The sequence below is a fragment of the Danio rerio genome, chromosome 5 (assembly GCF_052040795.2).
Source record: "Danio rerio strain M-AB ecotype USA chromosome 5, GRCz13ab, whole genome shotgun sequence".
NCBI lineage: Eukaryota > Metazoa > Chordata > Actinopteri > Cypriniformes > Danionidae > Danio > Danio rerio.
Window position 1 is genome coordinate 20,245,942 of NC_141025.1, and position 18,002 is coordinate 20,263,943.

General features: G+C 35.5%; 1 protein-coding gene across 21 annotated transcripts in view; it reads left to right on the forward strand.

Moving 5' to 3' along the window:
* acacb (acetyl-CoA carboxylase beta) overlaps window positions 1–18,002 on the forward strand; it is a 50,714-nt gene that overhangs the window by 23,923 nt on the left and 8,789 nt on the right. For 6 of the 21 annotated variants that reach the window (XM_087253325.2, XM_087253324.2, XM_087253317.1 and 3 more), the window contains 20 exons: window positions 161–274; window positions 1,867–1,980; window positions 2,066–2,155; window positions 2,236–2,354; window positions 4,841–4,984; window positions 5,089–5,188; window positions 5,597–5,704; window positions 5,783–5,839; window positions 5,915–5,956; window positions 6,600–6,815; window positions 8,245–8,400; window positions 8,472–8,675; window positions 11,232–11,387; window positions 11,473–11,595; window positions 13,144–13,413; window positions 16,134–16,231; window positions 16,482–16,602; window positions 16,714–16,824; window positions 16,929–17,072; window positions 17,880–18,000. In XM_087253325.2, the coding sequence (XP_087109451.1) occupies window positions 161–274; window positions 1,867–1,980; window positions 2,066–2,155; window positions 2,236–2,354; window positions 4,841–4,984; window positions 5,089–5,188; window positions 5,597–5,704; window positions 5,783–5,839; window positions 5,915–5,956; window positions 6,600–6,815; window positions 8,245–8,400; window positions 8,472–8,675; window positions 11,232–11,387; window positions 11,473–11,595; window positions 13,144–13,413; window positions 16,134–16,231; window positions 16,482–16,602; window positions 16,714–16,824; window positions 16,929–17,072; window positions 17,880–18,000 (2,608 nt within the window). Of the gene's footprint in view, window positions 1–160; window positions 275–1,866; window positions 1,981–2,065; window positions 2,156–2,235; window positions 2,355–2,647; window positions 2,690–4,398; window positions 4,423–4,840; window positions 4,985–5,088; window positions 5,189–5,596; window positions 5,705–5,782; window positions 5,840–5,914; window positions 5,957–6,599; window positions 6,816–8,244; window positions 8,401–8,471; window positions 8,676–11,231; window positions 11,388–11,472; window positions 11,596–13,143; window positions 13,414–16,133; window positions 16,232–16,481; window positions 16,603–16,713; window positions 16,825–16,928; window positions 17,073–17,879; window positions 18,001–18,002 lie in introns of all 21 variants that reach the window. The other 15 variants (XM_087253316.2, XM_087253314.2, XM_087253315.1 and 12 more) reach the window with 3 other exon arrangements.

Below are 18,002 nucleotides of genomic sequence, written 5' to 3' on the forward strand. Positions count from 1 at the left end.
CTAAACACATGAACAGTGCGTATGTATTATACAAAGGGATGGAAATTGAAATTATGATTGCTTCATCTGAGGGTTAATGTAACTCAATTAGTTAATAAGGATTGATGGACATATCTTGTTATTATTTGATTTAAAAAGGATCTCTTTTTTTTTTTTTCAGGACCAGCTGTGTGGCCGGGACCCAATGCTTGCTGATGAGCTCATGGTCATTCTGGATGAGCTTACACAACTCAGTAAAATGGAAAACTCTAAAGTGGCACTTAGGGCCAGACAGGTATGGTGTGGACTGAATTTGTGACAGTCACTGAAAATAGTAATGCCTTTATTTCATGCAGTTTTGCTGGCTTTGCTCAAAATATCATTTTACAATTAGTAACATTATTTTAGCAGCATGTATGTTACATTCAGAATGGATGTATTAAACTGATCAAAAGTGACAGCCAAAACATTTATGATGTTACAAAGAACAAAGAATCCTGAAAAATACATGATGTTTCAATTCTATTCATTTAAGTTTATTTGTCTTTTCAAAATAATTATTGTTTCGAAACTGCTTTACAAAAGGTGCACAATATTACATCAAATCAATCAAATAAAAAAATTAAGGTTATTACTTATCATAATTTTATTAGTAACTTATAACTTTAACTAGGTTAATAGCTTTTAACAGTTAAAGATATTGCACACTCACCGGCCACTTTATATGGTACACCTGTCCAACTTGATTTAAGTGACTTTAAACATGGCATGAGGCTGCACGGTGGTGCAGTGGGTAGCACGTTTGCCTCACAGCAAGAAGGTTGCTGGTTCGAGCTGTGGCTGAGTCAGTTGGCGTTTCTGTGTGGAGTTTGCATGGGTTTCCTCCGGGTGCTCTGGTTTCCCCCACAAGTCAAAGACATGTGGTACAGGTGAATTCTTTTAGCTAAATTGTCCGTAGTGTTTGTGTGTAAATGGGTATGTATGGATGTTTCCCAGTTATGGGTTGCAGCAGGAAAGGCATCCGATGTGTAAAACATAAGCTGGATAAGTTGGCGGTTCATTCCGCTGTGGCGAACCCAGATTAATAAAAGGACTAAGCCGAAAGGAAAATGAATGAATGAATGAACGTGGCATAGTTATTGGTGCCAGACGGACTGGTCTAAGTATTTCTGAAACTGCTGATCTACTCGGATTTTACGCACAACCATCTCTAGGGTTTACAGAGAACGGTCTAAAAAAGTGAAAATATCTAGTGAGTGGCAGTTCCGTGGGCGCAAATGCCTTGTTGATGCCAGAGGTCAGAGGAGAATGGCCATACTGGTTTGAGCTGATAGAAAGGCAGCGGTAACTCAAATAACCACTTATTACAACTGGGGTATGCAGAAGAGCATCTCTGAAAGTGCAACATGTCAAACTTTGAAACAAATGGGCTACTGCAGCGGAAGAGCACACCGGGTGCCACTCCTGTCAGTTAAGAGCAGGAAACTGAGGCTACAATTCGCAGAGGTTCATCTGCAGCTACTGTGTGATGCTATCATGTCAATATAAACCAAAATCTCTGAGGAATATTTCCAGTACCTTGTTGAATCTATGCCATGAAGGATTACTTGGTACTGGTACTAGTAAGGTGTACCTATAATAAAGTAGCTGGTGAGTGTATATAAACATAGTTAACCTGCTGTTATATAGTATATAGGTAATGTCTATGTTTACATGTTCAATGAAGTGTATTTATATAATAAGTGTATGTGTTATCCTCAAAGTATTCGATCCACAAACATGTTAGGTATCATCATCAGATAAAGCTGTTTTTTTTTGTTTTTTGTTTTTTTTGTTTTTTTGAGTATCGATATAGTGAGCAGCCTCAATGACTTTATCTCTCTACAGGTGTTGATCGCCTCTCATTTGCCCTCATATGAACTCAGGCACAACCAGGTGGAATCCATCTTTTTATCAGCTATTGATATGTATGGGCATCAGTTTTGTCCTGAAAACCTCAAGGTGGTTCAGCAGCATGTATTTTCTTCACATTTTAACACATTATTCTAATTTGATGGCCTGACAGTAAGAAATCCTGTATTTGCAGAAACTAATCTTATCTGAGACCTCCATCTTTGACGTCTTGCCCAGTTTTTTCTACCACAACAACCGTGTGGTTTGCATGGCTGCATTAGAGGTCAGTGAAGTCTGATCTCATCTATCCAAATGCTTAGTCAAGTTATTGTCAATTTTTTTAACTTTCCGGCAATTCTTTAGGTTTATGTACGGAGGGCTTATATAGCTTATGAGCTAAACAGTCTTCAGCACCATCAGCTGCAGGATGGGACATGTGCGGTGGATTTCCAGTTCATGTTACCATCATCCCACCCAAACAGGTACAGCAGAAGCCACACGTAGATCTTTATATCCTCAATAGGAGTTGATCCAGAGCTAAAATGTCCCATTTACTCCCATGACTACAAAATATAAACACAATGGGAGTCTTGTGGCCAACCATTTTTTTATGTGAATCGAAACGTGTGAAAGCATTGAAGTTCATTGCTGTGGTTCTTAACAGACTACACAGATTAGGCAATAGAATAATACAAAACTGCTGTACACCTACAACTGGATGTTTCTATACCATGTGTTCTCTTATTTTGACAATGTTTTATCTTCCCTCTGAAAGAGAGCCTAACGCCACAGTGAGCCAGCACATGCCCAAATCCACGTAATGCGCTTTTCTATTTATTAGCATCTCTCTAATGTAGTACATTATAACAGAGTGCACAAAAACAAATCATGTCTCACATTCCTAACTTCCTACCTTTGGGCTGAAGCCTGGTTTGGGTTTCTTTTACTAAGCTATGGGATATGGGATTGAGCACAGCATTGGGGTAAATGATTTCATACCATCATTCTGGGGGTGATTTAAATGGTTGATCAACTTGCTTTGAATATTAAAGAAAATGGTAAACATGTTATTAAATTGCAGATATTTTGCACTGTATCGTAGTTACATTTTTAACTACACTTAAATTAAATATACTAATCGGCCACTTTATTAGGTACATCTGCTAAGACCAGGTTTAATCCCTTTTTGCCTTCAGAACTCCCTTAATTCTTTGTGGCATAGATTTAGCTATGTAACATCTATAACATTAAGCCGTTTTGTACTTAAGCAACTAATTTATTTACTTGATAATTTTAACGCAATGGGTTTACTCACTTTAAGTAAAATCAACTTATCACTTTAAAACAACACATCTAATCACTTTAAAAACAATGTATTTACTCACTTTTTTTTAAAGTCAAGTGTTTTACAGTGTGGCCATTCTCCTCTGAAAAGGCTTTTCACCCACCCAGCTACCACTCAATGGATATTTATTTTTTTCTGACCATTGTCTCAAGAGATGGTTATGTATTAAAATCTCAGTTATAATATCAGTTAAACAGCTACTGTATATCACTTAAATTAATTTTTGACATGATTCTATTGGTCCGTTTGATCCATCATTGACCAGGTGTTGACTGGCTTATTGATTTTGCTATCCAGCAGAAGTACAGATGTGCCTAATAAATTGGCTGGGTATATGTTGACCTGAAATCAAAACAGATTATTGTTATAAACTGAATTATTGACTACCCAGCAGGCACACAACATCATAAGACGTTAATATTAGGTTACATTAAGGTCGTGACATCAGGTGACCAAAATTCAGTGTCTAGGCAGCAACTACTGACAACGTAATTATGACATCCAAAAAGAACGTCAAATGACATTGATACTGTATTTGGTTGATTTTAGATTGTGTTGGAAAGTGAACACAAACTTAAACCAACTTCGGCCTGTTGGGTTCTGACATTAACCCGTTTTTAATTTCCAAACAAAGTGCAATGTCCCCGTGATGTTGGGGTACAATGTCAATCTGACAACATGTTGACATCCTGTGCCTGTTGGGTATATACATATTTCTGTTGATATGGACTCAAAATTGTCCCTGTATAATGTCTTACACATCATAAATTAATTAAAGACAAGTTTCCATCTTTTATCAAAATAATCGTTAATAATAAAAATATAATGTGGTATGGATGCATGGAAGTGGTATGGAGTTCTTAAGTTCTTTAAAAAACCTGGTATGTTTCTTTAACTCAATGCAGATTGGTCAATCACACTAAATCACGTTAACTGGGTTTTCCTGTATACAAATAGCACACTAAAATTGTCGTTTTACTCTTGGTGTTTTGTCATAAAATGATTCCCTTACCGTGACTTTGATTTGCTAATGAGTTTTTGCTTATCCTAATGATAAATAATGGAAACTGGATCTATTTTAAGGATTTCTATTAAGACTGTTTTAACAGATCATAATAAGAAATGGATCCCAAGCTATAGGATGACCATCAAATGCTAACACTCACCTGCTCTCATTTCAGAGGGAGCAGTCCTACTTTGAACAGGTAGAGTACAGCTCCTTCCTGCAACCAGCCAGCCTTGTGTGTACAGTACCGCATAGTCTGTCTGCAGCAATGCATGCTGGGTGCAAACGATACATGCCTAAAGGGGAAAGTAATTTGTAATTGTATTGTCTAGATTTAACGGCTCACATCATTTGTGAACTCTAAATTGCTCTTAAATTTGCTTCCAATCAGAAAGTGCTAATTTTATTTTGATCAACCCATTAATTTAATTTAAATGAGCCCCATAGTCCAAATTCAGTCTAGATGAGTCTATATAGAAATTATTACTGCATATTTTGCATCTAAACTTGCACAATCAGTGCCATTTAGTTTAGCATTTCTGTCTGTAATTGGTTCTGTCAAGCTTTTGCTGTTTTGTGCGCTCGTTTAAACACACACAGTGATCTCTTTTTCTCAGACTGACCCTTCCTGTCAACGATTCGGGAGAGTTTCCGGCAATGCGCCGTCAAGGCAGTGAGCTCTTTCTAGAGGGGGCGCTTTCACCCCCCTGCCAGAGGATGGGAGCCATGGTTGCCTTCCATAGCTTTGACCACTTCAAAAGGTGCCTTCACGGTTTTAGTTTTATAAAGGTCACATTATTTTGCGAGATCAAATGGTTAAAAAAATGTACGGTTTGGTCTGATCTGGGGTTTAATTTTATTGCAGGTGCTTTGATGAAGTGATCTGTCGCTTTGTGGATCCGCTGTGTGAAAGTTCTCTGTTTTTTGATGGCTGTTCCACATTCTGTGATGGGGAGAGCTGTAAAGTAAGATTGCAATTTCATTAAATTATAAATTTTTCTTCATCCTAGTCCCTTTATTCATCAGGGTTCACCACAGCAGAATGAACCGCCAACTTTCCAGCATATGCTTCACACATTGGATGCCCCTCTAGCTGCAACCCAGTACTGGGAAACATCCATACACATTCACACACATAAACTATGGCTATTTTAGTTTATTCAATTCACCTATAGCACATGTCATTGGACTGTGGGGGGAACTGAAACACCCAGAGGAACCCCACGTGAAAACGGGGAGAACATGCAAACTCCACACAGAAACGCCAACTGACCCAGCCGAGGCTCGAACCAGCGACCTTCCCACTGTGAGGCGATTAGTTCTCCATCTATTTCAGTACTCTATCTATTAAACGTGTTCTTTATTTATTTCAGAACATGAAGGAAAACCCTATTCACATCATAAATGTGTCAATTAAACAAGCAGACACAGAAGATGATGATGCTTTAGTCACAGCTTTCACTGCCTTTGCTCACTCCAAAGTAAGTGTTTTACAGATTGTTGGCCATTTAGCTTTGTGTTCCTCTGAGTGACTTGACTCTCTTTGCGTTTCATTTCAGAAATCTCTACTCTATGATTACGGAATCAGAAGAGTGACATTTTTAGTTGCACAAAAGGTAAATGTTCATCTAATATGCATCCTAAATAAATTATCCTGATTTAAAAATAAAAAAAACCTTCCTTGCCTTTAGCGGGAGTTCCCAAAATACTTCACGTTTAGAGCCAGAGATGAAGTAAGTGATAAATCTTTTGATTTGATTGTTTAAAAATGTGACCATTGACCACAACAACAGTCTTATGTTTCACAAAATATGGGTCAAAATCATTAATTTTTATTTTACTTGATGCAAAAACAAACATTGGAATAATTTTCTACTGTAAATACATCAAAACTATTTTTTTGTTATTAATATGCATCACTAAGAACTTTATTTGGACAACTTTAAATACAATATTCTAATTATTTAGATGTTTTTGAACTCTCAGATTCTAGATCTTCATATAGTTGTATATCTCTGCCAAATATTGTCCTATATTGACAAAACATACATCAGGGGTGTCCAAACTCAGTACTGCAGGGCTGGTGTCCTGCATATTTTAGTTCCATGCCCAATTAAAGAAAATTAAACTAGCTATTAAAGCTCTTTCTGGGTACACCTGAAAATTCCAAGGAGGTGTGGTGAAGGAAGTTGGAGTTAAACTATGCAAGACACCGGCCCTTTGGACATCCCTGCCATACATCAATGGAAATGTATTTATTATGGATAAATCTCAATTTCAACTAAATCACACTTAGGGCTGTTTTTGTGGTCCTGGGTCACAAATGTACATTATAAAGTAGCAGCTGAACAACCCTCTTTTACACTTTTTCTCTAGTTCCATGAAGACAGAATCTACCGTAACCTGGAGCCTGCTCTGGCCTTCCAGCTGGAGCTAAACCGCATGCGTAACTTTGACCTGAAGGCTGTTCCCTGTGCTCACCACCGCATGCAGCTGTACTTGGGTGCTGCTCGTGTGGAAGAGGGCGCAGAGGTCACTGATTATCGCTTCTTTATCAGAGCCATCATTCGCCACTCTGACCTCATCACCAAGGTGAGTCCTTTTAATTTGCCTAATTTTTTGGGGGCAGAAATTTATCTAAGGCGACCGTGGATTTATTTTTGTAGTATTTATCATTAATGTGTTTATCAGACGGAGCTGATATAAGTGTGTGGTGTATGCGTGGTACTACACAACTTTACTAGTGCCATGCTTACACAACATGCTTTTTCTAAATATTAATACCCATTCCGGGTAATATTGCTCATTTGGAAATTCTCATAATGCGCTTGTTTTTTAAAAAATGGCTTAATGAGATACTGTATATTATTTAAATGGAGCAGTTACATTTTCTTTCTTTTTTATTTAGTATTTTATTGTAGTTTACACATTTTCATACAGATTTTTAGTATGTAGGGTTTTCCACATTGGGTACACAAAACAACCAAACATAAAAATCATCATTGTTTTGAAATTGTAGAAATAAAAAAAAATAAAAAATTTAATAAAATCAAGAAATAAGTAAATACCAAAATTACTTTAAGGATTCAAATACATCATAAGAACAATCAAAACAATACATTCACTGAAAATATTTGAAGCCGCATAGATATTTCTTGTTGACCATTTGGACTTAACCTAATGTTTACCTATACCATGTACATTTCTTTTTAAAGATAATCTGGATTGCAAATCGATACTAAATATTGTTCATCCTTGTTTTGTTTTTTGTTTTGGTTAGTTTTTTATTTTGTTTTGTTTTTAATTTTATTTAGTTTTGTTTTATTTTATTTTGTTATTTAGTTTTGTTTTGTTATTTTATTTTATTTTATTGTTGAGATTCCTTTTCTTCACATTAAACAATATCTTTAAACCTTAAAAAAATGTTGGGATGTTGTATATAAATTATTCCAAATCACGATTCCAAGAAAAAAGCTAAACAAATCATAATAGTTACAGAAGTAATATGCAAACAAACAAGTATTGCTATAATAAAATAATTGTTTTTCAAACATAGGAATCATAATTTTTTTTAATTTTGTAGAAATCAAATTAAAAAAAAGAAATAGAAATCTACAAATAAGTAAATACCAAAATTACTTTAAGGATAAAAACAATTAACACAACACACTTATAATTGTTAGCCGCCACATTTTGATTAACTTCATTCACTAAAAATAATTTATTTTATTTTATTGTTGATTCCTTTTCTTCTTGTTCAACAAAATCTTTAAACCTTAAAAAAAATGTTTATATATTTATATATATAAACATAATTCCAAATCACAAAGAAAAAACTAAAAAAAATCATAATAGTTACAGAAATAATATGCAAACATACGAGTATTCCTATAATAAAAGAATAAAGAGAGAAAAAATGGTTTCATTGTTTAAAATATGTTCTGTTGTATGCGGTTTTAAAAAATAACAAAATGGGAAAATATGATTTATTTTTTTTATTACTTTTGTTTGGACTCTGTAGGAGGCCTCTTTTGAGTATTTGCAGAATGAGGGTGAGAGGCTGTTGCTGGAGGCGATGGATGAGCTGGAGGTGGCCTTTAGTAACACACCCACTCGGACTGACTGCAATCACATCTTCCTCAATTTTGTACCCACTGTTATTATGGACCCATACAAGGTTAGATTCAATAACAAAACAACTGCAATTGCTCATGAGCTGTAGCGGTCAGAGGTTTTCTTCTACTACAGATAGAGGAGTCTGTCCGCTCCATGGTGATGCGATACGGTAGTCGACTGTGGAAGCTGCGAGTTCTCCAGGCTGAGCTGAAAATCAACATCCGCCTCACCACCACTGGAGATGTTATTCCCATACGCCTCTTTCTCACCAATGAGTCTGGATACTATCTGGACATCAGCTTGTATAAAGAGGTCAATGACCCGTCCAGTGGACAGGTACAACAACCTACATTCACTATCATTCATTAAGTACCAGATAATAATTGCATTTTCAAAATAGTCAAGGGATTTTGCATTAAGCAACACAACAGTTTTCAGCACTGATAATGACAAAAATTTTAGTTTTTTTTTTTAAACCTCAGCTTTTAGGAATATATTGAATATTACATACTTACAGAGGGGGAAATATTCAACACGCCATGTTTTTTTTTTTTCTGGGAAAAACATTTTAAAGGAGCTGTTGACATGAAAATGTAACCAGATTTTAGTTAAAACCCAAACAATGCAAACCAAAAATCTAAAAAAAAATAAATAAATAAAAAATAAATTATTTGTATTAACCATGAAATGACACATGACGAAAGTACTGAACTACTGAAATGTATTTAATACTTTATATAAAAGGCTTTTTTGGTGATGGCATCTTAAAGACACCTCCCATATGGAGAATGAAGTCGCATGCATTGCTCAGGTGTGATTTTTTTCACAGACGTCAACAGACAGTAAAAATCTTGATGGTTCTGTGGGTCTCGTATTAAATCTGATCTTTATTTTGTATTTTCTATCGGATTCAAGTTAGGTGATTGGCTGGGCTATTCTACAGCTTGATTTTCTTTCTCTGAAAACATTTGAAAATCTCCTTGGCTGTGTTTTGGATCATTATCTTGCTAAAATGTCCTCTAGTTTCATCTCCATCATCCTGCTAATGTAGATGTTGGACTGAAGCAGCTAATGTTAATTTACAATGCAAGGGCAGAGGGTTGCTGAATAACTACTGAGAAATTTCAGCTGCTGTCTGGGCATTCACTGCCTTACAACACCTCCCTTTCTTCATGTGTTCAATACTTTTCTCCTGTCATTTAATTTTTTTTACACATGACTTAATTTGTAAACTAAGTAATATTGTTTTCTTTGCATAAATGGATTTCTTTGGTTGTTGTCTGGTGAAAATTTCAAGTCAACAGCAGATATAGAAATATGTTTTCTGAGAAAAACAATGACGTGTTAAATACTTCTTTCCCCCACTGTATGGCGAAATAGTTTTCATTTTTCATATTTTAAATTTAAATTGTAGTATATTACACAGCTTTTATTGAATTTTTGGTGAGCATAAGACTTGCTTAAAAAAATCTAACTTTTTTTGATCTTTTTAATTAATATTCTGTAACAGTACAAACATCTTGGCTTTTTATTATGGATTATGTGTATGTTCAAAAAATACATTGCAGATGGAGTAATAGAATTTTGTTTGTTTAAGTCTGACTAAGTCTAGCAAGCACATTTAAAAAAAAAAAAGTCTTTTAAATATTGAATAGTGGTAACTAGGGGTGGGGGAAAATATCAATATATCATAGTATCGCCATATTTTCCATGGCTATATTATATTGATATATAGACAGCAGTATTTAAATATATATATATATATATATATATATATATATATATATTTTTTTTTTTTTTTTTTTTTTTTTTTTTTGCAATTCTCCATCAGAGAGTCATTACAAGTGAGGAACAGAAAAACCACAATACATTAATTTCTCAATTCTGAAGAAAAAAAAAATGGGTCGCAATCAAACACATTCCTTACTCTCCGAACCATATTCAGAGGAAAATAAAGAAAGTAAACAACAACAACAACAACAATAAACAACAAACAAAACAATAACAAAAAATATATATAATAAATTAACAAAAGACACCTAAGTAGTAAGCCATTACTGTTAAATGTCAGATATCAGATAATTTATTTTCCTAATACATTCTTGGACGAGCTTGTATCATTCAAAAGCAAGAAAAAAAGACAAATAGGGCTTGATATGTAAGACGGGTTACATATAATTTAAAAAAAGCAATTCTTTCTAATTTTCTTTATTTGTATTGACAATATTTTAATAAACTTTTGCTTTAATGTTAAATTCAATTTCTTTACAGTTTACTACAGTAGATGGTGGTGTTGAGTTTTTTTTTTTTTTCTGGTGACCAGTAAGTTAGTAAAATAAAAATGGCTCCATTTATGCATACAACATGTAAGAGTCAGACAGTTTTTCTGCTTGGCAATTACTTATTTATTAGTACCAGCAATAAAAATTAAGTAAGTTAAACTGAGACATTTCTGTTTAGTTAAAAGAGATGATGCCTATGTTGTCCTTTGGGTTTTTGAAGTAAAGGTAATCACAATATATTGCAGAATATTGCAACATATGAAATACTAAATCATGGCAAAAGTGATGTTATATCATGGGGGCCCCTAGTGACCCCATAATAAAGCAAGGACTGTAGAAAAATCCTGAGAGAGTTAGTTGGGATCACTTGCTGCCATTGTAAAATTTTGTATGAAAAACGCACAAATTTAAATTTAATTTTCTTTTCTTTTTTACTTTCATCCTAAAACACCTTATTTAAATGCCACTGCAGCACAAAGTTAAAATGGTTCACAACAGAAAACAGTGTTGATGCCTTAGCTGGCATCTTATTACTGTTATTGTTACAATATAGATACATTTAGGAACCTTTCTGCTTCATTGTGCACTTTTATCCATTCCTGTCCTGCAGATAATGTTCCAGTCGTATGGAGACAAACAAGGCCCGCTGAACGGCATGCTCATAAACACACCATACGTCACAAAGGATTTACTCCAGGCCAAGCGCTTCCAGGCTCAGAGCCTCGGCACCACATATGTCTATGACTTTCCTGAGATGTTTAGACAGGTGAGCTGATTCGGTTAACATCAAACAGGATTGTGATGGTCTTTTTATAAGACGTGTTTCTCATTACACTTTGTCCTTTATTCAGGCTTTGTTTAAGCTTTGGGGACCAGGAGACAGTTATCCTAAAGATGTGTTGATGTGTAATGAGCTGGTCCTGGATTCTCAGGGGAACCTTGTGCAGATGAACAGACTACCAGGCGACAATGAGGTGCATTGATGAATTCTCACTATAATCCTTCAGAGACTTTCTTACACTGTACAACTTGTTACACAGTAGCAGTTGTCAGTGAAGGTTTGAGGAATACTGTTTGTAACCACAGTGGTCCAACAGAAAATAAACAAATTTGGGCCACAGATATACATTTTTTGTTACAAGTAAAACAAAAACAACACTCTTCAAATCACAAGACAACTAATTTGGGTGAAGTTCAAGACATATATTTTTAAAAGATAATTAAAACCATCAGTTTTATTTTTCTCTTTATATGTAACCATGCAGATCGAAGTGTTTATTTCACTCTACATTATTATTAGACAAAAAAATGATAAACGACAATAATCAGTCAGATGTACTGTAGGGGTCCGTTCTTCGTACGTGGATTACTCAGTTAGCTGGATTTGGATATTGACGATTTGACACGATCCAGGATCGTTTCGTTCTTCAAAGCTGATCCGAGAGTTGTTGTCATAGCAACAGTTCTGCTTGGTCAAACCTGATCGGGAGCAGGTTCAATTCATATAAACAGGATTAGATCGGCTCAGTTCAAGCAAAGATAATACAGAAAGTATGTTCCGAATTCTGATATTTTCTTACAGTAGTAGTTATATACACCTGGGAAAATGGTACATATTTTTTTAACTATATATATATAAAGTTATAGTCATTAATAAAATAAATTAAGTTATACATATTAATAAAACGTATGCAATCTGCACCCTCGAAATGAAAGTACAAAGATTGCCACCTGGTGGTGCAAAAAGAAAACTTATTGATATGAACTTTTTAGATCACTTTAGTACAAATTGTGTATAATAGAAATGCACAATATGTGACTTTTTTTAAAGCAATAATACATTTATGCAGTCATGAACATGTTTTGATAGTTAATATGCCGGTGATTTGATGCTTCACAAAAGTTGCAGACGCCTTTACCAATATGAAAATGCTTTTGTAAACAACCAGTTATTCTTTACACCGATTAAAAAACGGCTACTATAATAAAGAAAATCTTTTCTAAATGTAGAACTAAATACATTGATTTGCATTGAAAGACATGATGAATACTCTTGACACATGAAAGTGTAAAGCCTGCAGCTCACAACAAATGTGGAAGGTTATTGCGTGTCATATTTAACAAGCCGTTTACTGCTAATTTGTTGTAATTTTGCTCACATGGATAATTGAATATTAATCAGATGATGTCATTACGCTGCTGTGCCGTCAGCCAATCGTTGCATTGCTGATCATGATTTCGAGGATCGATAGATCTGTCCTTCACAACACACACAGCGATCTCAGATCAGTTCATCCAGACATTCTAATCTGATTCGCGAACTTGTTTGAAGAACCAAATGAGCGAGAGATCAGTTATCAAGATTAAAAGATCCGGGATCTGCCAAATCATCTTAGATCATTTAAGCGAGGTACGAAGAACGGACCCTAGAAGTCATGCTTGCATATGCATTTTTGGACTTTTAAATCAAAGAAAGTAAATGAATGATCTCAGGGTAAGTAATTAGTTTTTTTTCTTTCCAGGTTGGAATGGTAGCTTTCCGGATGAGGATGAAGACTCCAGAGTACCCAGAGGGCCGAGATATCATTGTGATCTGTAATGATATTACCCATATGATTGGCTCTTTTGGGCCTCAGGAGGATCAGCTCTTTATGCGAGCATCTGAGCTGGCCAGAGCGGAGGGCATCCCGCGCATCTACATCTCAGCCAACAGCGGAGCTCGAATCGGCCTGGCAGAGGAGATCCGCCACATGTTTCAGGTGGCTTGGATCGACCCTGAAGACCCATATAAGGTGACTGAACACTTACTAAGAGTTGCAATGTGAAGTCAAACCTAATCCAGACCAATTTCAATACTTAAAAATACTGTTTTGCTTCTTCTGTCCACACTTGAGGCAGTGTTTTTGCCTTGTGAAAATGAAGCTTTTGAAGATGCTCTACAACCCTGTTCCTGGAGAGCTTCCTTCCTGCAGAATTCAGCTCCAACCCTGATCAAACAAACCTTAACCAATTAATAGGACATGAAGCCGCACTTGATAATTACAGAAAAGTTTGTTTGGTCAGGGTTGCAACTCAAATCTGCAGGAAGGTTGTTCTCCAGAAACATGGTTGGTGACCCCTGCTCTACTATTTCTGCATCTGGAATCGCCTACTACTCAGTAGGTACTGCATTTGAATTTACTACTCGACCATTAGAAAAGTACGTTCTATACAGTATGACTGTGAGCAGTAAGAATGGAACTCAGACGTACTACATCCGCCATTTTGTCATGATAACGTGACCTACCCACGTTAGTTGCGTCGCTTCACTTCCATTCATGAATTCTCTCACAGTGCATCATGGGATAGCCTAGTGTGCATCGGATGCACACTTCAGAATCTCGCTGGAAGTAGTAGGTCATCCTGGTACTTCTTGCATACTGTTTCTATGAATTCAGACATACTACTCTGCTCGCATACAGTTTTTGGTGTACTATATAGTATGGAAGTATGCATTTTTCAGATGCAGCCAATGTGTTAAACCTTGTTTTTTCACATTGTAGTGTGACTTGGAAAACAAATATATCTAATGCATGTTTAGTCAAGTGATGTTTGTGTTAACTATAAATATTTAAAGGTGCTCTATGTACGTTTTTGACTTTTCTAAACACCATAATACAGTGGTGCTCAACCCTGTTTCTGGAGATCGACCTTCCTGCAAAGTTCAGCTCCAACCCTGATCAAACACACCTGAACCAGTTAATTAGTACCTGAACAGCACTTGATAATTACAGGCAGGTGTGTTTGATATGGGTTGCACTGAAATCTGCAGGAAGGTCGATCGCCAGGAACAGGGTTGATCACGCCTGCCATAATATGTTTGCAGATATTTAAGAAACATGCTAAGTGAACATACTTGTTTATCGGAAAAACAATGCTGAATCTGTTATTCTACTTTAAAAATGTGTTTTCCTTTCTTTGTTTTGGTGATTTCAACTCGCCCAGTGCCAGTTTAGCCAATTATATTTCAGCACCTCGGGTTGCCTTGGTGGAAAACCCCGTATTTCATTCATTCAGAAAGGCTCTCAAAGCATGTGCCCGTGACTGAAATGCGAAGCAGTTCCACATGAGGTTATTAATTAGCAAATATTATAAATATTACGAGCATAAACATTAGGTGAGTAGGTTACATTGTAACCGCATGTCCAAACAACACGCTTCATGACGAGATATGCAGTGATAAAGCTGTTTGCACCAGAAGAAACACAACTGAAATTTACATAGTCATTCAGAAGAACAGAATATGCACTCACTCATGAAATGGTATGGTTTAAAATCTACTTAATACATATTAAACCTCTTTAAAATTATCAAATGTAGATGCCGAATCACTTATATGTTCAAAAGTTTAATTTCAAACAATTTATTTTATTTTCAAGATCTAAGGTGAACTATCTGCTGCTGCTTTCAGTATATGGCAATAAATGGCAATTAAAATGGCATTCAAACTCGCATTGTTAGCATTTAACACTGAATAAAGCACAGCAGTTGTATCTGAGGTGATTATTGTAAGTTTTCTGTTGTTCAGCAGTGAGAAATAGAAGCCGTTTCTATTATATCAATTTGAGGTGTTGGTTAGGACAAAAACTCCTTTAAATACGGAACATATTCCTTCTATCGGGTGCCGTTGATTTTATTTAGAACACAGTTTAAATCACTCGCTCCTGTCCTCAATTTGGCAACTTGCGCTTGCGTTTGTTTTGATCCAGAATTGCAATACCTAATTCCACCACCGGGTGTCAACCTTACTGTACATACTGCATCTTTAAACTAGTAGGCCTATGTTTCTATTATAAGTATGTAACAATGTTTATATTACAGAGTGTGGTGCAGTCAAAACCTAAATAAATAATTCGCTGAGAGATCCCTGAGGTTTAGAATGTCTTTAAGTATAAAAATGTATGTGGTAAGCATAACTTAAAAATACTTTGATGTTTTGCTGTACTATATAAATTAGACATGGCTAATATTGAAAATATGGATTTTTTTAAAGAACAAAACATTCAAAATTTGTCAAGTAATGTTTAGCACAGACCTTATTTTCTCATTTGTTGAACCCCACTTAAAAAAAAAACATAGGAAAATGCATACATTTCTTTGCATTATTGTTCTGCATTAAAACATGACATCAAAATTGGCAGAAAGCGATTTTAAAACTGTAATGTGAATGGATGAAAAATCATCTTTATGTACCCTGTTTGTAAGCATACCCACCAAACAATTTTGTCTAAAAGACATCTCATAAACACCTTGGATAAAGCAAGGCTAAATTTGATAAGTCTAGTTTCGGACCATTCTTAAATGTTGATTAGAGATTTTTTCTGACTGCCCAAATTTAGTATTGTCTATGTTTTGACGTCTATTAGACATCTTTTAAATACAAAAATGCTTCCTGGATTGAGTTTTCATTTTACTTGATATTTTGATTCTGTTCAGCTTTGTTCAAATCCATTGTTCTGTTTTGCCCCTGCAGGGTTTTAAGTACCTGTATCTGACTCCTCAAGACTACACCCGCATCAGTTCCTCCAATTCTGTCCATTGTCACCATGTAGAGGAGGGAGGAGAGTCCAGGTGAGATTACTGATTTTAAGCATAAAAAATACTTCAGCCATCCATGTTCTGCAACTGTCACCATGACTCAGTTTTTATCTTCACGAGGAGCCAAACATGTCTGTGGAAAACCCAAATTATGTGCGTGTACAAATGTTGGAACAAAAGACTCCATTCAATGTTTCTGCTCATGTGTTGAACTTGTAAATAGTGCATATTTATATTCACATTAATAGGAAATATACACAACTATTTTTGTTTAATGTTTCAGATACATCCTCACAGACATCATAGGAAAGGAAGAGGGTATTGGAGTGGAGAATCTGAGGGGCTCGGGCACAATAGCTGGAGAAACTTCTCAGGCTTATAAGGAAATAATCACTATTAGCATGGTGAGACCTAAAATCTTCCCATTGTATTATTAGACATGGTACTGTTTCTAAACACCAATGTTGTAGCAGTGATCAGGTTTGGTGATCCATTAAACTCTCGTCTTTCTCTAGGTCACGTGTCGGGCTATAGGAATCGGTGCCTATCTGGTACGTCTAGGACAAAGAGTCATTCAAGTGGAAAACTCCCATATCATCCTGACTGGAGCTGGGGCATTAAACAAGGTGTGGAATATCACATCTGCAGTGACACCTCAAACTGTACAGTATCATATTTACTGTATGTGGCCTTTGTTTCTTTTATTACTCATAATTTTGTGTTGGTGTAGGTGCTGGGTCGTGAAGTCTACACCTCCAATAACCAGCTTGGTGGGGTTCAGATCATGCACAACAATGGAGTGACACACTCCACCGTGCCAGATGACTTTGAAGGAGTGCTCACTATACTACAGTGGTTATCCTACATGCCAAAGGTAGTTTCTAATTACTTATAAGTAGGGCCAGAAGGAATCTGCGGATGTTTTTTGCTATTTCTGCGGGATGATTTTGGGAGTATCATAACTAAAACCTTAATATAGGAAATAAAAAACAATACCTTTTTTTTAACTTTTATTTAATGTTTAAAATGCAAATCCAATTAGATTTACTTTATTTGGTAAACAAAGCAAGTCTCTCATATAATATTTCTACTAAAAGACTAATATAAATATTAAAGACTAATAAAAAAATATTACTTTACAAACGGCGTTGTACTTAAATCCGATTAACATTTTCATATTAGTCAATAATATTACTGTAATTAATTTTAAAACTGAATATTATTCAAAGTAAATAAACAGAATTAATGATGGGCTAAAAATCTGGGGAATTTTGCAGAAAATTTGCAGAAAATCTGCAGAATTCTGCGCGCGCAGATTCCGTGTCGGCCTACTTATAGGGCTAATTTAAAAATAAAACATCTTAAACAAGCATTTTTGAAGTTAAATCAGTGTGAAAAAGCCCAAATTAGACCATAAACAAGATTAAAATAAGATTTTTTTAAATAATGCTGCACCTTTCAGAAACCTAAGTTATAACTTTGACAAATGTTACAGTTTTACTTCAATTCACCATTGCCAATAAGTAAATACAGTAGATTAGATAAAAACCACCATGTTTTGACCTTGATTGGCTTTGGGTTTACCTATTACCATCTGTGGCTTGGTTTAGTTTTGACTTTGACAGTGTACTGTATGTTTTTGTTCGATCATTAATGTAAAGGTGTTTGCTGTTGTAATTAGAGCAATCAAAGTCCAGTCCCAATAAAGCCTGCCACTGATCCAGTCGACAGAGAGATCGATTTTGTTCCCACAAAAGCCCCTTATGACCCTCGCTGGCTGCTCTGTGGACGACCCCATCCCAGT